Source organism: Sorex araneus, chromosome 1 (assembly GCF_027595985.1).
Source record: "Sorex araneus isolate mSorAra2 chromosome 1, mSorAra2.pri, whole genome shotgun sequence".
Lineage (NCBI taxonomy): Eukaryota > Metazoa > Chordata > Mammalia > Eulipotyphla > Soricidae > Sorex > Sorex araneus.
The window spans coordinates 25,308,124-25,327,451 of record NC_073302.1 but is presented as its reverse complement, the minus strand read 5'-3'; the positions used below and the strand labels follow the sequence as shown (position 1 = coordinate 25,327,451).

Sequence of the window (19,328 nt, the reverse complement as noted above, 5' to 3'; positions counted from 1 at the left end):
TGCACTGGAGCACCTTACAGCTGTGCAGAAGGGGCAGAGGCTTACGGACGTTTAAGGGATCTGCCTCGGGCCACACAGCATCTTCCGTCAGTGGATGGAAAAAACAAGACAGAATCCCAGCACTGAAGCTTTTGATTCTGCTTCGCCACATTTCAAAACGTTCTTTTAACACTGGCAGCTGGTTCACGATGCTGATGCAAAGTGAGTTCCCAAGGCGATTAATTAATACTCCCCTATACTGTATCATCGACATTCTCAGATGCGACTTCGCATACCACCACCCGGAGTAATTCCCCTTGCCCACATAAAATGAGCTGGTTTCTTTCCCTAGACATGGCAAAGGATGAGAGCAGGTGGTGTTCATGAGATCGGCAGGCAGTGCCGACCCCCTCTATGGCTCCATACACACCTGCTGGCCCTCTGGAAGCGCTCAGTGACCCCGCGTGCTGTCTATGCACTTCTGTCCCCTCCCCGACCGCCACCTCCAGCCCAGTCTCTCCTGCCTCCGCCCTCCTCTCTCCTCAGAGCCTTTCTTCCTTTCCTTTCTCTCTGGTTTGTGTCAAACATCTGGATGGTGTGTGGGTGTCTTGGTGGTAGGTACCTCTGGGTACATCAGGGCCAGTTCAGCTCCCTGCCCTGAATCTAATGTGTCCCTTTTGTCTCCTGGCCTTCTCTCAGCATGCACAGCATCCTTTCTGGGGCTCGGTGCCCGGGACTATCTGCCTGGTGGTCTACAGCGCCATGTCCGTCTGGGTTCCCTGAGGGCAGATTCCTGGGGAGCAGCCCAGTGCCTTGCCGAAGTCTGCACTTGGCGTGTTGGTTCAGGGAGTGAGCTAGTGCCTGGTCCCCAAGGGGGAGCAGGCAGGGAAGTACCGTTGACACTGGTCCTGCAGCACCTGTGGGCACTTCTGAGAGCTAAGGACATGCTCACGGGAGGTTAAGGTCCAGGGTTCTAGCTAGCTCTGGGTGAGGACAAAGCCAGACCTATTTGTCTCCACGCCTTTCTACGTGGGGGCACGCTGGGGGCATGTGGGATCATGCATTTGTATAGATCCACCTGTCTTCACCCCTCTACCATTTAATGGGGGAGGGGTGCTGAAAGGGATGCAGAAGGGACGTGACAAGGGTCTTTGCTTCAAGGAGTTTGTAGTGTAGAGGGGAGATGAAGAAAGTCTCCACAGGGGCCAGAAGCAGAGAGGGGATGTGGAAGGCAGGGTAGGAGGGAGGAGAGGAGGTCCGAGAGGCCTTGAGGGGTGACCAGCCAGAGCAGCAGGGCCGTGGGAGGGCAAAGCGCTCCCGAAAGAGGCAGGTGTGAGAGGGAAGGCGCCAAGAAGAGCGCCTGCAGCCAGCTTTGCCTGGGGCTCAGAGACAGAAAGGTTGGAGGACCAGGTTGAGAACAGTTGAGCACAGGTGGGTGTGGCCTAAGAAGTTCACATGACCTGGAGTTCTCTTCCTGGCTGGTGACCTGGGCCAGTGGGGGGGCATGGCCTCCCTGTGCCTCAGTTTCCCACGGATGGCGCTGTGCTGTAGGGAAAAGTGTGTGTGTGTGTGTGTGTGTGTGTGTGTGTGTGTGTGTGTGTGTGTGTGTGTGTGTGTGTGTGTGTGTGTGTGTGTGTGGTGTGTCCATCCAAGGACAATGCTGGCTCTCAGCCACCTCCTTTCATCTTTCCCTGCTCTGGAAGCATTGCTACTTGCTCTGAAATCAGGCAGAGGGGCACTGGCCCCCTCTCACCGCCTAGAGCAGCCCGTTCCACCCCACCTTACAGACACACTGGTGGCCGGAGAGAAGAGGGCCAAGCCACACAGATCCCCCTCGGTCGCTGAAACAAAGATGGTCACACCCACCTTTCAGCTGCTTCCTGATGGGTTTGCTCGACTCCAGCCATCTCTGTTGGGTGAGAAAACACAAGATATTAAACCAACCACGCGGGTACCCAGTGCGTCTTCAAGGGACGACACTTACAGGAGATTCGACTGGGTCATCTCCGTGCTGCAAACCGAAATACTCCTTTTCGGACACGCCCACGTGGTTGTGCGCAAGATCCAGGAGAACTTGACCGGTATCTTGCTTCTAGATTAAAAAAAGAAAGAAAGAAGGAAAGAAAAGGAGGTCACATTTTCCAAGAAATTAAGAATTGGGTTTAAATGCTTTGACTATTGGCGAGACGGAGTTAAAAACATTCAGACAGGGCCCGGAGAGACAGGAGGTCGAGCACTGTGGGTAGGGCGCTGTGGCCGACTCATGTTCAATTCCTGGCCACCATGTATGGTCCCTTGAGCCCCACCAGGAGTGGTCTATAAGGGCAGAGCCAGCAGTAAACCCTGAGTACAGCCGGGTGTGTACCATAACCCTAGTTAAGTATGTCCCTTAACCAGGGCCGGACAAATAGTACAGCAGGTAGGACGTTTGCCTTGCATTCAGTCAACCTAGGTTTGATCCCTGACATCTCATCTGGACCCCAAACACTACCAAGAGTAATTCCTGAGTGGAGAGCCAGGAATAATCCCTGAGTATTGCCAGGTGTGACCCAAAAAGGAAAAATAAAGCAAGTAGATTATGTAGCTGTCTGATAATTAAAAAAAAAAAAAAAGTATGTGCCTTAACCACTATACTATCTCTCTGGCCCCCGTAACACATGGAAAGAAATCCTTCCAGGACCGAGGAGCACTGGTGCAGGCTCTGCATGCAGAAGGCCAGAGTTTGACTCTCCCATACCATGGGCCCTGAGCACCACCAAGAGTGACCCCAGAACACTGCCCGGAGTGCCCCCACTCCCCCCCAAAAGAGAAAAGCTTGTATAAATTTCAAGTTAATAATTCATACTGGGCTTTTTCCACTCTGGAGAAGCCCATTATCGATTTGCTCGCGCGGGCACCAGTAACGTCTCCACTGTGAGACTTGTTGTTACTGTGTTTGGCATATCGAATATGCCACGGGGAGCTTGCCAGGCTCTACCGTGCGGGCGGGATACTCTCGGTACCTTGCTGAGCTCTCCGAGAGGGACGTAGGAATCGAACGTGCAAGGCGTATGTGGCTGACTTCTCTAAGTAAATTCTTTAAATTAAAGCTATTTTACATCATTTAAAAAAAAAAGAGAGAGAGAAAATTCACACTGTAAATGTGGGCAGCAGAGTCTAAAACACAAATAAACAATCAAACCAACCACATCAAGATGATATAAGACAGCATGAGCTTCAGTTTATTTCCTAAGTTCTGAACTGTCTTCCTTCCCCGTGGCTGAGATTCCCAGCATCAGTGTCTGCAAGGGAAACTGAGGCATCCCGAGGAGAGAGAGCGCTCAGGCACCTCCCTCAATATCCTCCCTTGCAGGAGCCCAGGGGGATGCTGGCGGAGTCGGGGAGAGCGTGGAGGGGAGCCAGGCCTCTGCTATAGCGGGTGCCCGAGTGCCAGCTCCACCCCCTCCGTGCAGGACCCTGCGCCTCCTTGCTGCCCACGGGCGGGCACACTCAGGCCCAGGAGGGGCGTCTCCGTGAAGCCCCTTCCCCACCCACCAGGGGCTGATAAATGTTCGGGGAGCCAGGGATACAACAGGGGAACCCCGTGTGGGGTCGGTGACGCCCGCCCAGGAGCAGGGCCGGTGACCGCTGCTGCCCTCCCAGACCCGGACACTCGGTGCAGGCGCCAGGCAAAGGCCTTCTCGGCAGAGGGCCGGGCACCGGAAGGCGGGGCCTGGGGCAGGGCTGGGGAACGGCGGGGCACCCTGGGGAAATCGGAGACTTGACTAGGTCCTTTGAAGCGAATCCTTGAACCGGAGGACAATAGGAGTCAGAAATAGACCCGGTACAAAGTAAGCGGAGGTGGCTGCGTTTTGTTTTCGAGAGCTGGAGAGTGGGCAACGCGGCTGGAAAAGAGGTCACCAAGACGAGGACAAGGAGAGACAGATCTCACGGTCACGGAAGCCCCGGCCCGGGCTTTCTCGGGCCCGGCCTCTCGGCAACTGCTGGGAGGCACAGGGATGCAGTTTCCTGGGCACACCCGGGCCCATGTCCAGGAGGGACGTGCTGGTCCACACATCCCCCAGTCCCGGCTAAACCCCGCTCTTCACCCTGCTGAGATGATTCCGACACAGGGTCACGTGTTTGATCTGTGTCAGTAACTACAGCCTGCCAAACACATCGACAAGGGGCCTGACAGGACAGTAGGTGCACTTCTGGGTGGGGGTGGGGGTGGGGGGTCCCTAGCTGTGCTCTGGGACCTGGGCTCCACTCCCTGTGACCCTGGGCCTGGGCCACGTGGGCCTGACCGTGCAGTGTAGCGTGGCACAGCAGTGGGGCGGGGGGGGGGGGGGGGAGAAGCCAGGGCCGGGGTGTCCCAGGCACACGGTCGACCCCTGGGCGTTATCTCCTCGACCTCTTATGTGCACCCTCCCCCAAGGCCAGGGGATCGACCCCACACGCCAGGCACGGCTCTGCCGCAGAGACACAACCCCGGCCGTGAGCGCCTGGTCCCTCTGTGTGGGCTCTGCCCCCCTCGGCCAGTCTGCAGGCGTCACCGCCATCTCCTCGGCGGAGGGGGGCAGAGGAAGGTCTGGGAGAGCAGGCAGCGGAGACTGTCAGCTGGGGGACGGCGGCCCGATGGCCTGACTCAGACCCGTGGGAGGCTGGCGCCCGCCTGTCCCCACCATGCCAGGCCAGCGCCCGCCTGCCCCCACCACACCAGGGTGAGTACGTGAGTCAGCCGGGCTCCACTCTGCACAGCTCACCCGGCTCTCAGGAGGGATGAAAAGTCCCGGAGAGTAAGAGCCGCGCTGGCCGGGGTGGCTGGCCGCCTGGCTCCACCCCGCCCCACAAGGGGTCATCCTGGCTGCACCAAGTCATGGTGAGACGCTCTTTCCGTGGGCTGCTCCGAGAATGACGGACGCCCAGGTCAGCCCCCTCTGGATGATACCCGCTTCCGGTCCCAAGCTGGGGCCCCCCGTCTTAAAAATCTGCTCCCACTGTGGTACAAACCATCCCCCCCGAGTGGAACACTAGGACCCGAGGGAGAGGGAGCGTCTCGGCTGCCACAGGCCTTCCCGCTCCAAGTTCAGATCAGCGAGAGGAGCAGCGGGCAGGCCGCTGGGCGCGTGTCAACAAGGAGGGCTGAGCTGAAATCGATCGACCGCGGGCCAGGCTGCTGCTAAGGTTTCCTGGGATTATCACTCTGTCGCTGCTCCCCCCGTGGCTATTCATGGGGCTCCTCCGGCTTTCTTAAGAGAGGTTCCTTCTCTAGCCCGCCTTGGAGGGGACTGGGACAAAAAGGGAGCCCCCCCATTCACCCGTGGTGGGACTGTCGACGGGGTCCAGCCTTCTGGCAAGACAATATGGACGTGCCTCAAGACAAGTAAGAATTCAGCTTCTCCCGGCCTCACGTGCTGGGGGAAAAGGCAGCTCAGACAGAGACGGGACCACCAAGTCTGGGGTGCTTGGAGGGCCCGCTGGAGATGGGAGATGTGAGCTGAAAGTAGACGATAGACCGAATGTTGGCCACTCGATACCTCTATTGCAAACCACAACATCCATAAGGAGAGAGAGAGAGCAAAAGGGAATGCCCTGCCACAGAGGCGGGGCGGGGTGGGGGGGGGGTGGTGGGATGAATGCTGGGGTCACTGGTGGTGAATGGGCACTGGTGGAGGGATGGGCCCTTGATCATTTTATGACTGAAATGTAAACACGAAAGTTTGTTAAGTCTGTAACTTTACCTCACGGTGATTCATTTAAAAAAATTTTTTTAATTAAAAAAATCACGATGATGATGATGATGATGATGATTATAAAAAATTAAAAAACAAACGATTTAAAAAAAAAAAAAGGAATTCAGCTTTCCTGTGACCTAGCAATTCTACTCCGAAAGCATAGATCAGAAAAGACACCTGCACTCCTATGCTCACTGCAGCCCAAATATGCAACGACCCCATGCCCTTGAACCGATGACTGGATAAAGAAACTACAGTGCATTTACACAATGGAATACTACGCAGCCTGATGCAAAGACAAAAACATGCGATTTGACACACCGTGGCCAGATCCGATAAGGATCAAGTTGAGTGAAATCACAGGGAGAGGAACAGACTCAGGATGATCACTCTCATGTGTGGGATAGAAAGAAACCTCGTAGAGGAATGCCAAACGCCCAAACGGCAACAGGAATGAAGAGTAGGAGAACTGGTCTTCAGCAGGAAGCTTGGCGCTGGGGGGGTGGGGGCGGGAAATAAGTCAGGGAAGGGAACTCTGGGATTCTGCAGGAGGGGGAAGTGCCCCCCCCAGAGGCAGGTGTGGGGGCCAGGAAGGAGACTGGGCGTACTGCGGGTTGGGGGGGGCGGGGGAGGAGTGGGCAGGCACTGGTGAAGGGACTGATGTTGAAACAATATAGGCCTGAAACACAATCATTAACATCACTGTAACTTTGGGAAGAAAGAGGAAGAAGGAAGGGAGGGAAGGAGGAAGGAGGGGAGGGAGGGAGGGAGGGAGGGAGGGGAAGGGAGAGAAGGGAGAAGGAAAAGGAGGAAGGGGAAGGGAAGGAGGGAAGGAGGGAGGGAGGGAGGGAAAAAGAGGGAGAGGGAGAAGGAGGAAGGGGAAGGGAGGGAGGGAGGGAGGGAGGGGGAAGGAGGGGGGAGGGAAGGAAGGAAGGGAGGGAGGGAGGGGGGAAGGGAGGAAGGAAGGAAGGAAGGAAGGAAGGAAGGAAGGAAGGAAGGAAGGAAGGAAGGAAGGGAGGGAGGAAGGAAGGAGGAAGGAGGAAGGAAGGAAGGAAGGGAGGAAGGAAGGAAGGGAGGAAGGAAGGGAGGGAGGGAGGGAGGAAGGGGAAAGGAGGAAGGAAGGAAGGAAGGAAGGAAGGAAGGAAGGAAGGAAGGAAGGAAGGAAGGAAGGAAGGAAGGAAGGAAGGAGTCAGTTCCTTCTGATTTTTCTCTTGCTCTTGGTCCCCTATCTCCCTGCCCCGTCCTCACCTTTTCCTGTTCCTCCTCCCCTGAGCCCTGCTCAGCTGACTTCCTCCTGGCTCTGAGTGAGAAGCACGAAATCTACCCCAGTGCCACCCGCGTCTGTCGCCCAGCCCGGACCCTCCGCTCACTCCCGGCACATCCATCTCGGAGCGCGTCTCTGTAGGTGAGAAACAGGAGCCCACAGGCCCCTGGAGGCCTTGCCCTCGGTCCCCAGACAGACCCCCCTGGGCTCCGTGCTCTCCCCCCCACCGCCTCCGCACCAACACGCCCGCCGGCTCACCCCTTCTCCGGACGATCGCAGAGTCTGTGTGCCCGGCCCGTGCCTGGCCAGGCCCAGAGTCGCCGAGGGCTCCGTGAGTTCCTCCCAGGCACCGGCGGGCTCTGCACAGCTCCCCAGTCCCGTTTCCTCTCCGCCCTGCCTGCTGCTGTTCCTCCTCCTACACGCTGACCTCCGGGCCTGTGCTCTGCTGCTGCTTCCGCCCGCAGTGCGCCCCTCCAAGGGGGCAGGCTTCTACCAACACGTCCCCCGGGCCACCTCTCCTCGTTCCAGTGAAGTCCCCCCTGAGCCACGCGTCCAGACTGCCAACCGGGAGGGAGCCGGAGAGAACGCACAGGCGGGAAGGCCTTTGCCGGCCTTGCAGGCGGGAGCTTCCTTCAGCCAGGACCCGGATTCCATCCCAGGCTCTGCGCCTGGTCCCCTGAGCACTGCCAGGGGACACTCCTGAGCACAGAACTAGGAGTAGCCGCTGGGCACTGCTGGGTGAACCTCCTCCACCCCCCCACAAATAAAAAATAAAAAATAAAATTAAAGGAACAAAGAAGCAGGACAAATTTTGGGAGAATGAAATGCTTTCCTCTTCCTTTCTGTTTTGTTAGTTTGGGGGTTGGACCTGGCAGTGTTCAGGGTTGATGCCCGACAGGGCTGGGCGGGCCAGGAGGGGTGCCCGGGACCAAACCTGGGCTAGCTGTGTGCAAGGGAAACACCTCCCTTGCCACGCCACTCGCTGCCAGCACAGAGAGCGCAGAGACAGGCGGGTCGGCTTTTCCAGGGACTCCCAGCTCAATCCCAACAGAAACGGTCTGAGAGCTCCCGTTCTCGCCTGCTTTCTTCACTGGAATACAGCCCAGGAATGAAAGACTATTCCTGAGGGCCATGGATTCAGAAAAAGGGGAAAAAAAAAGAAAAAAAGAAGGAAGAGAATTTCACGTGCAGAACTTACATTAACTTTAAAGGTCTGTACCAGGCCATCTAAGAAGCGGATACTGCAGACAACTTCGGATCGGGTTTTCTCCTTGGGCAACTCTGAGGCACGTATGTTATTAATTCTTCCACCCAACGCACGTAGCCGGGAGGTCATAACGATCGCGGGGCGACCTGGAACGCAAGAGACACCTGTTAGCTGGGGCGGGGGGGAGAGAGGGAGGCAGCTCCTTGGGCACAGGGTGTCCTTCAGGCCCCACCCAGGCCCACGCCTGGCCAGGAGCTCCACGGAGACCCAGATCCCGGCACCAGATAAGGTTTCCGTCTGTGTTCTAACTTCTAAGAAGCTCCGAGCAGAACATGTTGCTCAATGATGCTCACAGGGTCACAAGGCACATGCTTGCCTCTGTCTCCGTGGTCCAAATCATCTCATTTCATGAGTTTAAAACTAATGATTTATGACATGTATGTGTATGTGTGTGTTGGACCCTAAGGCTTCAACAAGGGTCTAGAATAATTTAAAACATCAAGTAGCACTAATAAATTGATCTACAATCAAAACGTCCTATGGGGCTGTAGAGACAGTACAGCGGGGAGGGTGCTTGCCTTGCAGGTGGCCGATACTGGGTCAATTCCTACACCATGGACTCCTGAGCCCCGCCAGAGGTGATCCTCAGTGCAGAGCCAGGAGTAAGCCCTGAGCTCTGCCAGGTGTAGCCCCCTTCCAAAAACAAACAAGAAGACCCCAAATTTTCTACTTATAGAAAGACAGCACTGTCATCCCATTGTTCATCAATTTGCTCGAGCGGGCACCAATAACATCTCCATTGTGAGACTTGTTACTGTTTTTGGCATATCGAATACGCCATGGGTAGCTTGCCAGGCTCTGCCACGATGGCAGGATACTCTCGGTAGCTTGCCGGGCTCTCCGAGAGGGACAGAGGAATTGAACCCAGGTCGGCCGCGTGCAAAGCAAACGCCCTACCTGTTGTGCTATCACTCCAGTCCTATAGAAAGATTCTATATAAAGAAGAATAGAAAAGGAAGCCTGAGGGAGCCATCATGTACTCACTCACAAAGGACATGCTGTGAAGGGGCTGGAGCAATAGCACAGTGGGTAGGGCGTTTGCCTTGCATGCGGCCGACCTGGGTTCGATTCCCAGCATCCCATATGATCCCCTGAGCACCGCCAGGAGTAAGTCCTGAGTGCAGAGCCAGGAGTAACCCCTGAACATAGCCGGGTGTGACCCAAAAAGCAAAAAACAAACAAACAAACAAAAAAAAGAACATGCTGTGAAGAAGAGGAAGAGACGGCTCGAGGCGCTGGAGCAAGAGCGGGCACTCTGCCTCTGGGAGCCCTGGGTGTGAATCCCAGCACTGCAAGGTCCCCTGAGCATTCCCAAGTATCAAGCCCCTAGCACAGAGCCAGGAGTAGCCCCCTGTGGCCCCAATCCATCGCCCCCCCTCCTTGCCAAAAATAAAGAAAATAAAGCTGAGAACGTCTGGCAGGCACAGGGCTCGGTAGTGGAACATACGTCTTGCATGCATGAGGCCCTGGGCCTGCTCCTTGGCACTAACAGAAACTATCAATAAGAAAAACACACCAGGACCCTCTCGCCTAAAGACTTTGATTCCAAAGATGTAACACATTCGGGCATCCAGCGCAACATCCGATAACGATGCACTGGGACACCAAACTGGGCTACAACTCTGTGCTGCCGGGGGTGGATTTTTTTTACCTCCCCACCCTGTCTTCCTGCACGGAAAGCGGCGGGCTGGCGGCACCCATGTGGCAGGCGCCATCTTCTGTGACTCCAGACCCACAGGTATTCGGATTTTACTTTGGGGGCTCCCAGGAACTCATGGGAAGGGGGTGTAACCGGCACGCCCTCGGCCCAGATAAATCCGGAGCCGCTGAGCGCGAATCGGACCCTCTGCGCCTAAAGACTTTGAATTCAGAGACTTCTTACAGCAATGCACTGGGACTGTGAGCTGGGCTATGTAATTTCTGGCAGAATTTTCCCTGGACTTTATACAGAAATCCAAAACCGCGCGGACGCTGCCGTGTCCGCGCGACTTAGCATTTATAATTGTCAGCAATGTGAAACGGTTCCATTTGAACAGGTCTGACTTGGGGGGAAAACTCCAAATAATAACAGTAAGTTTTTGTAGAAATATTGAAGGTTTTTAATGTAGCAGCCACCTCTGGACTGTGAACTAAGCAAAAGCCCCACGCTGGCCGACGCGGCGTGGCGTACACCATACTATGAGGCGCAGGACGGGGGATGAGGGGGAAAAAGGAAAAAAAAAAAGGGAAAAGGAAAAAGAAAAAAAAGAGAGAGAGAGAGAGAGAGAGAGAGTTATGTCAACTATAGTGAGTTTTGTGTTGAATTATGGAATGTAATCAAGGTAAAGAAAAAATGAAGTGAAATTCATTAGTTATACAGTAGGGGGTAGGGGGTGGGGGCGGGGGGTATACTGGGGTTTCTGGTGGTGGAATATGGGCACTGGTGAAGGGATGGGTGTTTGAATATTGTATAACTGACATATAAACCTGAGAACTTTGTAACTTTCCACATGGTGATTAAATAAAAATTAAAAAATAAATAAATAAATATTTTTTTAAAAAGAAAGAAAAAAAAAACAAAGAAAAACACACCAACTGGAAACCACGTTGGCTGTCCAAAAAATGCAGGTGGGGACGCCAAAGAAGGAGAGGAGTGGGGAGAGGGGAATGAGGAGGTGGACAGCCACCAACTAAAGGGTACTGATCTGGGACATTTTGTTGATATAGGGGCCAGGTAACTATGTACATCGAAACCGTAAGAGTCAACACTAGAGCCGGAGCGCAATGAAGTATATGACTGCCTTGCCTGTGGCCGACCTGGGTTCAATCCCCGGCATTCCACACAGTCCCCAGAACACAGCCAAGAGTGACTCTTGAGTGCGGGCGGAGAGGAAGTCCTGACTAATGGCTCCAAGGTGAGATGCAGCAATTTTCACGCACTTTCCTCTAAGGAAACCTTTTGGGATCCTTTTTTAGCTGATTATTCATCACAAGCCATACAAAATAATTTATTTAGGGGGCTGGAGCGATAGCACAGCAGGTAGGGAGTTTGCCTTGCACGCGGCCGACCTGGGTTCTAATCCCAGCATCCCATATGGTCCCCTGAGCACCACCAGGGGTAATTCCTGAGTGAAGAGCCAGGAGTAACCCCTGTGCATCGCCGGGTGTGACCCAAAAACCAAAAAAAAAAAAAAAATTATTTAGGATCTGCCTTTGGGACAGGCTTGGGTGATGGTGAGAAAATCTCAAACAATGGTGGTGGGAAGGTGGAATGGTGGTGGGATGGGGATTGGGATGCTGAGTGTAATTATTGTGAACAACTTTAAAAAATAAAAGGAAAAGGGGAGGGGGGGAAGAGTTAAGCCCTGAGAACACCAGGTGTGGCCCCCAGACTAAACGAAACAAAAAAGTCAAGAGCAGTTTCCATTTGTGACCCAAACTACAATGATGTTTTGGTCTGGGCTTTATGAGTGAGCCCTGAGCACCGCCGGGTACGGCGCCAGGACCGAACTGCGAGGGCTCCGGGTGTGCAAACAGGCACCTGCTCACAGCGCTACTCACAGCGCTACGGCTCTTCAGCCCTGCTGATTTTTTTAAGACTGATCTGCTAATTCCCTGCACCTGCTGTTTCTTTGTCGGGAGGGCGGAGGCTCTCTCCTCCTCCCACGTCCACGTGAGCAGTGCCCAGGGCCAGCCACGCCGGCCTCCCTCCCGGCCGCCATGTGTCTCCAGCAGGGCTCAGCACACTGTCACGGCAGCGCTGGAGACCCTGGTCCCCCACACGGGGGACACGCACACAGCACAGCCGCACTCCCCAGGGGGAGCCAGGATGAGACAGAGAAGCAAGCCGAGTCCCCCAGAGGGCAGAAATAAAGCCAGGCAACCTCTATGATCTCCGCCCATCAGGCGATACTAAGTAACTGCAGCATTTCTGTTTAAGAATACTAGATTTTAAAGTAGATACACTACATAGTATGAGAAACAATGTTTCAGGTTTTTATGCATTGTTTGCAAACCCACGGATCAGTGTAAGCTCATACATCACTTATGTAAAACTCTGGGAGTGGATCTCCAGTAACACACACACACACACACACACACACACACACACACACACACACACACACACACACACACACACACACACACACACACACACACACGCACGTGCAAATGTGTCTGAAAAGCCCTGCTGTAGGGCCAGAGACAGTCCAGGGGTTAAGGCATTTGCCTTGCACACAGCTGACCCCAGTCCAGTCCCCGACAGTACTACTAGGCGTCATCACCGAGCACAGAGCCAGGAGCAGCCCCGGAACACTGCAGGGTGTGGCCCTCGAAGTCAAGACAAATCAAAACAAAAAGGGCTGCAGAGGTAGCACAGGGCTGGCCTGGTTTGGATCCCTGGCACACATATGGATCCCGGAGCACAGAGTCAGGAGTCAAGCCTGGGCAGAGTCAGAAGCCAGCCCTGAGCACAGAGTCAGGAGTCAAGCCTGGGCAGAGTCAGAAGCCAGCCCTGAGCACAGAGTCAGGAGTCAACCCTGGGCAGAGTCAGAAGCCAGCCCTGAGCACAGAGTCAGGAGTCAGCCCTGAGCATCGCTGCTATTAGCCTCACCTTATTCATCCCCTAAGAGAAGCCCACTCCCATCCACATGCTCACCCACCACTGCTCCCCCCGTAACGAGCCCTCAGACAGCCTGGAGAGCTTTGCAAACGGGTAATCCCTGAGCACCACCAGGAAGCGCCCCCCACACCAAACCGACCAAGGAAATCTGGACATGGTCTAAGGGTCTGCTCTTTCTCGCAAGTGGGCCCAGGCTGCTGCCCTAGGACCCACACAGGGACTGGAAAGGCAGCAGCCAACTTCAAGGCAGGGCTTGAAACTCAGATGCGGGAAACAGAAGCGTGGGAGGTGGGCTGGGGAAATAGTACGATGGGTGAGGCACTTGCCTCGCATGCCACCGACCCAAGTTTGATCCCCAGCACCCCATATGGTCCCCCACCCCAGCGACACCAGGAGTGATCCCTGTGTGCAGAGTCAGGAGGAAGCCCTGAGCACCACCAGGTGTGAGCCAGAACAAAAAACAAACTCAACAGAAGCAAGGGAGGGCCACTGGCTGTGCAGAGATCAGAGAGAGGAACAGGGAGGGGGGGGCGGAGACATGAGGAGGAGGGGCGGGGGGGCTGTACCCAGACCCCCTTAGGAGGGACTCCACTCTCCCACAGCCAGGGCACCTCAAACTAAAAACAAAATTTAAAAAAAACAAAAAAAAACCTCCCGGGACCGCTGAGGAAGGAAACATTCAGCCTCTTCTGAGATTCCACCCACCCCACCACCTCCACCTTGCCCTTTGCAAAGAAAATGCCATCAGAAGCAGAGATGCATTTTCTGAGTAATACCAAGACTTATCAGCAGACAACAAATGTGTTCTGGAGTGCTTTCACCGCGTTCCCCTGCAAATGTCAGACTCATTGTTTTGGCCTCCTCTAAGAACTTCAGGTGGGTTCCAGTTCTCATTAAAGACACAATAGAACCTTCGCCAGGGCGGTTCTTAGCAAGAGGCATGGCGTCACCTACGGAGCATCTGAAAAATAAGCCTCTCCAGGCCCACCGAAAGGAGATGACTCAGCACCCTGGGGCGCGGCCAGAGTGCCCGTTACCCTCGGCAAGGCCTGGGCGAGAGGGGCCAGGGAGGGCCCTGAGATGGCTCACTGGGCTAAGGGCACACTTTACGCGGGGTGCACTGCTAGCTCTGCTCTGCAGTGCCCACCCCAGCACTGCCAGGTGTGACTCCCCCCACCCGAACCAAAAATAAAGTGGAGGGGGTGCTAGGGAGGAGGTACAAAGCTAGAGGACTGAGAGCCACTGGACACTGCCCAGGCCAGGCGCCAGTGTCCAGGATGAGCCTCGCCTGAGCACCTCGGTGGGGCGACCACCAGTGCCAGCTGAACCCAGCTAGCGACGTAACTCTGGCGAATGTGCCTCCCGGTCTAACCCTGCTGACCAGGCGACCAGCTACCTAGAGAGCTCAGGTTCTCCTCCTACGAATCTGTTACGTAAAGGGCTGGAGACTCACGGCGTCTTAGAACAGTGGGTGAGGCACTCGCCCGCCCGGCACACAGCCCTGGGGCAGAAGTGATCCCTGAGCACCAAGCCAACCAGAAAACAAACAAACAAACAAAAAAAAACCCACAACAATAATATTCATGAAAGTAGCATCAATGTTCTTCCTCCAGCTGTTTCTGGCCAACAGTGGTAAGAGTGAGCCGGATGCTGAACAATCACATCACGAGCACATCGTTGAGCTCTGTGGTGTTTGCAGATTGTCTTGACGTTGTGTCTTAAACAATCTAGTTTAGGACAATGGATGCTGACTAACTGCTCTGCTTCCTGTACCGCAGCAATAGGGGAACTCGGGGTTTTCTATGGCTTCCTTTATAAGCCTCTTAATTCTAAACAAAGCCACAAGCCAGCCAGGAACGCGCCAGCCTCTCTGCCCGCAGACGATTACCGTGGCCACTGGCCGGTTATGATGCGGAAGCGAGCCTGCTTTCCGCAAACCTTTCTCAGTCCCTTACGGCCTCAGAATCTTTCCTGCACCAAAATAAGAGGTTATATTGCAACTGTAGCGATTATGGACTACACTTGCAAAATGTAGCAAAGAGGCAACTTGGCACGCAGAGGGATGTGACACAAACGGTGAACAGTAGGATTAGGTTAGCCCAGGTAAAATGCAGGCACAGGTGGGGCACCTGGAACCCGGTGAACAGGCACCATAGGACGATGGGAATCTACTCACAGATTCTTTATTCTGCAGGCAATACAGGCGTCAGATACCTCCCAGATAAAGGAATGCTCCCCTTTTCAAAACGTTATTTCACTGCAAAGACAGTTGGCTCCAGTCAAAATGCAGCTGTTAGTGGTACGATACCACATGTATGCTGTTCTTGGCTAAGAGGTCAGAAGCAGGAGGGCGCTGCCCAAAAGTGCCATGTCTGGGGCACAAAACAATCTCCTTCTATGACCCCTGCATGTCCCTTGCCTGCCTCGGATCATGAGACAGGTAAGAACTGACGTTCCATTTCCTAAGTGACTACTCCCTGCGCCAGAAACTCGTTTCTTACATAAGCCACTGGTTCCCTAAGAGAAGGGGGAAAGGGGTACATTCTTCTCTACTGGAGACAGGAAAAAACAGCTGCAGGCAGGAGAGAGCTCAGCGGCTGAGCACAGATTCTGCCTGCAAAAGGTCTGGGGTGAATCCCCAGCACCACCTACCGTCTCCCAAGCACTACCAGGAGTGCTCCCTGAGCACCCTCCTGTAAGGTTTCAAAGTCCACAAATTTTTTTTTTCTTTTTGGGTCACACCCGGCGATGCACAGGGGTTACTCCTGGCTCTGCACTCAGGAATCACTCCTGGCGGTGCTCAGGGGACCATATGGGATGCCGGGGATTGAACCCAGGTTGGCTGCGTGCAAGGCAACCGCCCTCTCTACTGTGCTATTACTCCGGCCCCAAAGTCCACAAAAATTTAAAAACTAAGTCAAAAATCCACTCAACTCTTTGTGGATAATATTGTGATATGGTGATTTTATGCCTTTTGTTTTTAAAAATAAAGAATTTAGGGGGGCAGGGCGATAGCACAGCGGGTAGGGCGTTTGCCTTGCACGCGGCTGGCCCGGGTTCGGTCCCCCGCATCCCGTATGGTTCCCCAAGCACTGCCAGGAGTAATTCCTGAATGCAAAGCCAGGAGTAACCCCTGAACATTGCTGGGTGTGACCCAAAAAGCAAAAAAAAAAAAACCTCTAGATCAGGAGAAGAAAGGAAGAAAGCAAGGAAGGAAGGGAGGGAGGGAGGAGGGAGGGAGGAAAGGGGAGGGAGGGAGGAAAGAAGAGGAAGGGAAGGAGGAAGGGAGGGTGGGAGGAAGGACAGAAAGAGGGAGGGAGTCCAATTTATAAACAATTTGTGAGTGAACACAAATCAATGAAACATACATCCAGGTGACTCACGAGAATAGTCATCAAGCTGACCTGGGCCAACACTGCCACCTAGTGGTCTGCAGGAGGCACCTTCACCTGCTTCCCTTCCTCAAGGGCAAGGAAGCCCTCCACTCCCCGCTTCCCTTTTGGGTAACAGTTCGATATTTTACTTTTTAAAAAAACACCTCGCAATATATAAAAAATACCCGCCGCTTTGGGAGAGGCTGATTGCTCACACAGCCGGAGCGTATGCTCTGCAGGTAGGTGGCCCAGGTTCAATGACCAGGAGAACACAGTCCCTGAGGATCCCTGAGCACTGAGCCATGAGCAGCGCCCCCAAACACTGCCAGCTGCAGCCCAACAATCAAAAATAAAACCAAAAAATACATAGCGAATGAACTCAGGGAAGCTCTCTCCCCTTGAGAAATAAAGAGAGAGAGAGAGAGAGAGAGAGAGAGAGAGAGAGAGAGAGAGAGAGAGAGAGAGAGAGAGAGAGAGAGAGAGCTCACGGCTGCTGAGTTGCCTATCCCAGCACTGTGAGAACGCCCCCCAGCACTGAGCCCAGGTAACCCTTGAGCTCCACCAGGTGGGCCCAAAATACAAAATAAATCTTTAAATTTAAATTTAGGGGGCAGTCCTGGGGTTCCCGTCCCTTTTGTGATGTTGTGTGGCTGGGGATCACGCACACGGTGCACGTACTTCAGCTGTCACACACTCACACACACACACTTGGTTGTGGCGGTACATGGCTGAGCCACCAGACTCACCCTCCACGTGGCGGGGGTTGGAGGGTGGGTACCGAGCCTGAAGCCGTGCCCCATCCATGCCCACAAGGCAGGCGCTCCCCTCTTGCTCTCCCAAAGCCTCACCCCTGGGTGTCTACGGATTCGCTTATTTACTTGTTTTGCTACTGGCGAGCCCTAACAGATGCCTGTTCAGATGGGAAGGGAATCTCTAGCAGATAAGCAATAAACACTCCGTACAATCTAGCCAGGCTAGACGGATGACTCAGGAAATTAACCGCGCTTCTCCTTAATACCAATATATCACCTATCTAAGATAAAGATGTTGTGGAGGGCTGGAGCAATAATAGTACAGTGGGTAGGACATTTGCCTTGCACACTGCCAACCCAGGTTCAATTCCCAGCATCCCATATGGTCCCCTCACCCCCCAGCACCGCCAGGAGTAATTTCCTGAGTCAGGAGTGACCTCTGGTGTGCATCACAAAAAAAAAAAAAAAAAAAGATTTTGTGGAGCTATTGCTTACTCCTCTCTGTCACTGTGAACACACAGAAGGTGGATTGTGAATCAGGGATTAGCAAAGCATGGGGGCAGGGAATGGAGTCCTTAAAAACCACCGACGTCTTTTCAGTTCTGACACACTGGACAGTAAGATAAACCACACTTCCCAGCCGCACTGTGTGCCTCACACAGGGCAGCCTCCATCCTGGTCTGTCTTTGGGCCAGGCCCAGGGGGACATGAAATGCCTAGAGTGAAAACTTTTACCTCAGGGCCAAAGAGACACTACAGGGGTAAGGTGTTTGCCTGACATGTAGTAGTAAGACTCTGGTTCAATCCCCAGCACCCCAGATGATCCCCCAAGCCCTGCCAGGAGTGATCCCTGAGCACAGCCAGAGAGAGCACCCAAAACCAACAGAATCTTGTCCCTCTATTTTCTCAAAATAAAAATGACAAACACTGAGATGAGGAGTTACCATTCACCAAGCACTAAAGACTGTAACTGGATCACTGCATCACTGTCACTGGATCACTGTCATCCCCTTGCTGATTTGCTCGAGCGGGCACCAGTAACATCTCCCTTGTGAGACTTGTTGTTACTGTTTTTGGCACATCGAATACGCCACGGGGAGCTTGCCAGGCTCTCCCATGTGGGCGGGATACTCTCAGTAGCTTGCCGGGCTCTCTGAGAGGAACGGAGGAATCGAACCTGGGTCGGCTGCGTGCAAGGCAAACGCCCACCCGCTGTGCTATCGCTCCAGCATCATAACTGTAAGAATGTTTAGTAGGGGCTGGAGAGATACCACAGTGGGTAGAGCATTAGCTTCCCTTCCACGTGGTCCCCCCAGGTTCCATCTGTGGCGCCCCACATGGTCCAGGGGCTGGCCAGGTTGATCCCTGGACACAGACCCAGGAGGAAACCCTTAGCATCACTGGGTGTGTGGCCCCCAAACCAAACATAAAGTGCTTACTAAGTTATTATAAAGTGATTCAAGTAAGATTCAGGAGTGAGAATGGGTTATGCCTGGAGGTGCTGGGGGTCAAACTGGGGGCCACCACCTGCCAGGCAAGAATCTAAACTTCTATATACTCTTTCTAGTCTAAATGTGAGACTTCCCCCCCCCCTTAAGTCGAGGTAAAATTTTAGAGTGCTTCGTCATCTCGAAAGCTTGCTAACGTACAGATCTGGGAGCACTACACAGAGATGATGATCTAGTGAGGTACTAGGAAATTACAATGTTCGGTGGGGAGGGCTCCATCCCGCCCCCGCAAAAAACGTGCTGCTCGGGAGGCCCGGGGGAGGCCATTCAGCGATTCTCGGCCAACTGGGCCAGGGGTCAATGCCAACGCCAAGGAGGTGGCATTGCTCAGGCCCTGTAGGGCTGGGGATTACCGGCGTCATCTGACATGGCTGGGGGCCTCCAAGGCTGCCCCTGGCAATGCCCGGGGTCCCTGTGAACCCAAGTCAGACACTGGCCCGGCAGGCACCCTCATCGCGGTATTCTCTCTCGGCCACGCGAGAAACTGCAGTTTATTTTATTTTATTTTATTTTATTTTTTTGCTTTTTAGGTCACACCTGGCGATGCACAGGGTTACTCCTGGTTCATGCACTCAGGAATCACTCCTGGCGGTGCTCAGGGGACCATATGGGATGCTGGGAATCGAACCCGGGTCAACTGCATGCAAGGCAAACGCCCTAGCCGCTGTGCTATCGCTCCAGCCCCAGAAACTGCATTTTAAAACTTTGTTTTTGAACTTACAAGAAAAGTTGCACCCCTGCCTCTGTCGACTCCAGTTGGCCCGCATTCAACCGTGAACATTTTGCCACTTAATCTCCTCTCTCCCACGCCCATCTCTCCCCCCAGCCCCAAAACACATGCATTATGCCCTTATTTTCCTGGGG

The 19,328-nt window shown here is 54.1% G+C and overlaps 1 protein-coding gene across 4 annotated transcripts in view; it reads right to left on the bottom strand.

Annotated features, from left to right (window-relative positions):
- Positions 1–19,328, bottom strand: part of PTPN3 (protein tyrosine phosphatase non-receptor type 3) — a 131,085-nt gene that overhangs the window by 77,020 nt on the left and 34,737 nt on the right. For 3 of the 4 annotated variants that reach the window (XM_055146631.1, XM_055146617.1, XM_055146623.1), the window contains exons 2-4: positions 8,159–8,313; positions 1,964–2,071; positions 1,846–1,888 (exon numbers count right to left, since the gene is read on the bottom strand). In XM_055146631.1, the coding sequence (XP_055002606.1) occupies positions 1,846–1,888; positions 1,964–2,071; positions 8,159–8,296 (289 nt within the window). In that variant the 5' untranslated portion in view covers positions 8,297–8,313. Of the gene's footprint in view, positions 1–1,845; positions 1,889–1,963; positions 2,072–8,158; positions 8,314–19,328 lie in introns of those variants that run through there. The other variant, XM_055146638.1, reaches the window with a different exon arrangement.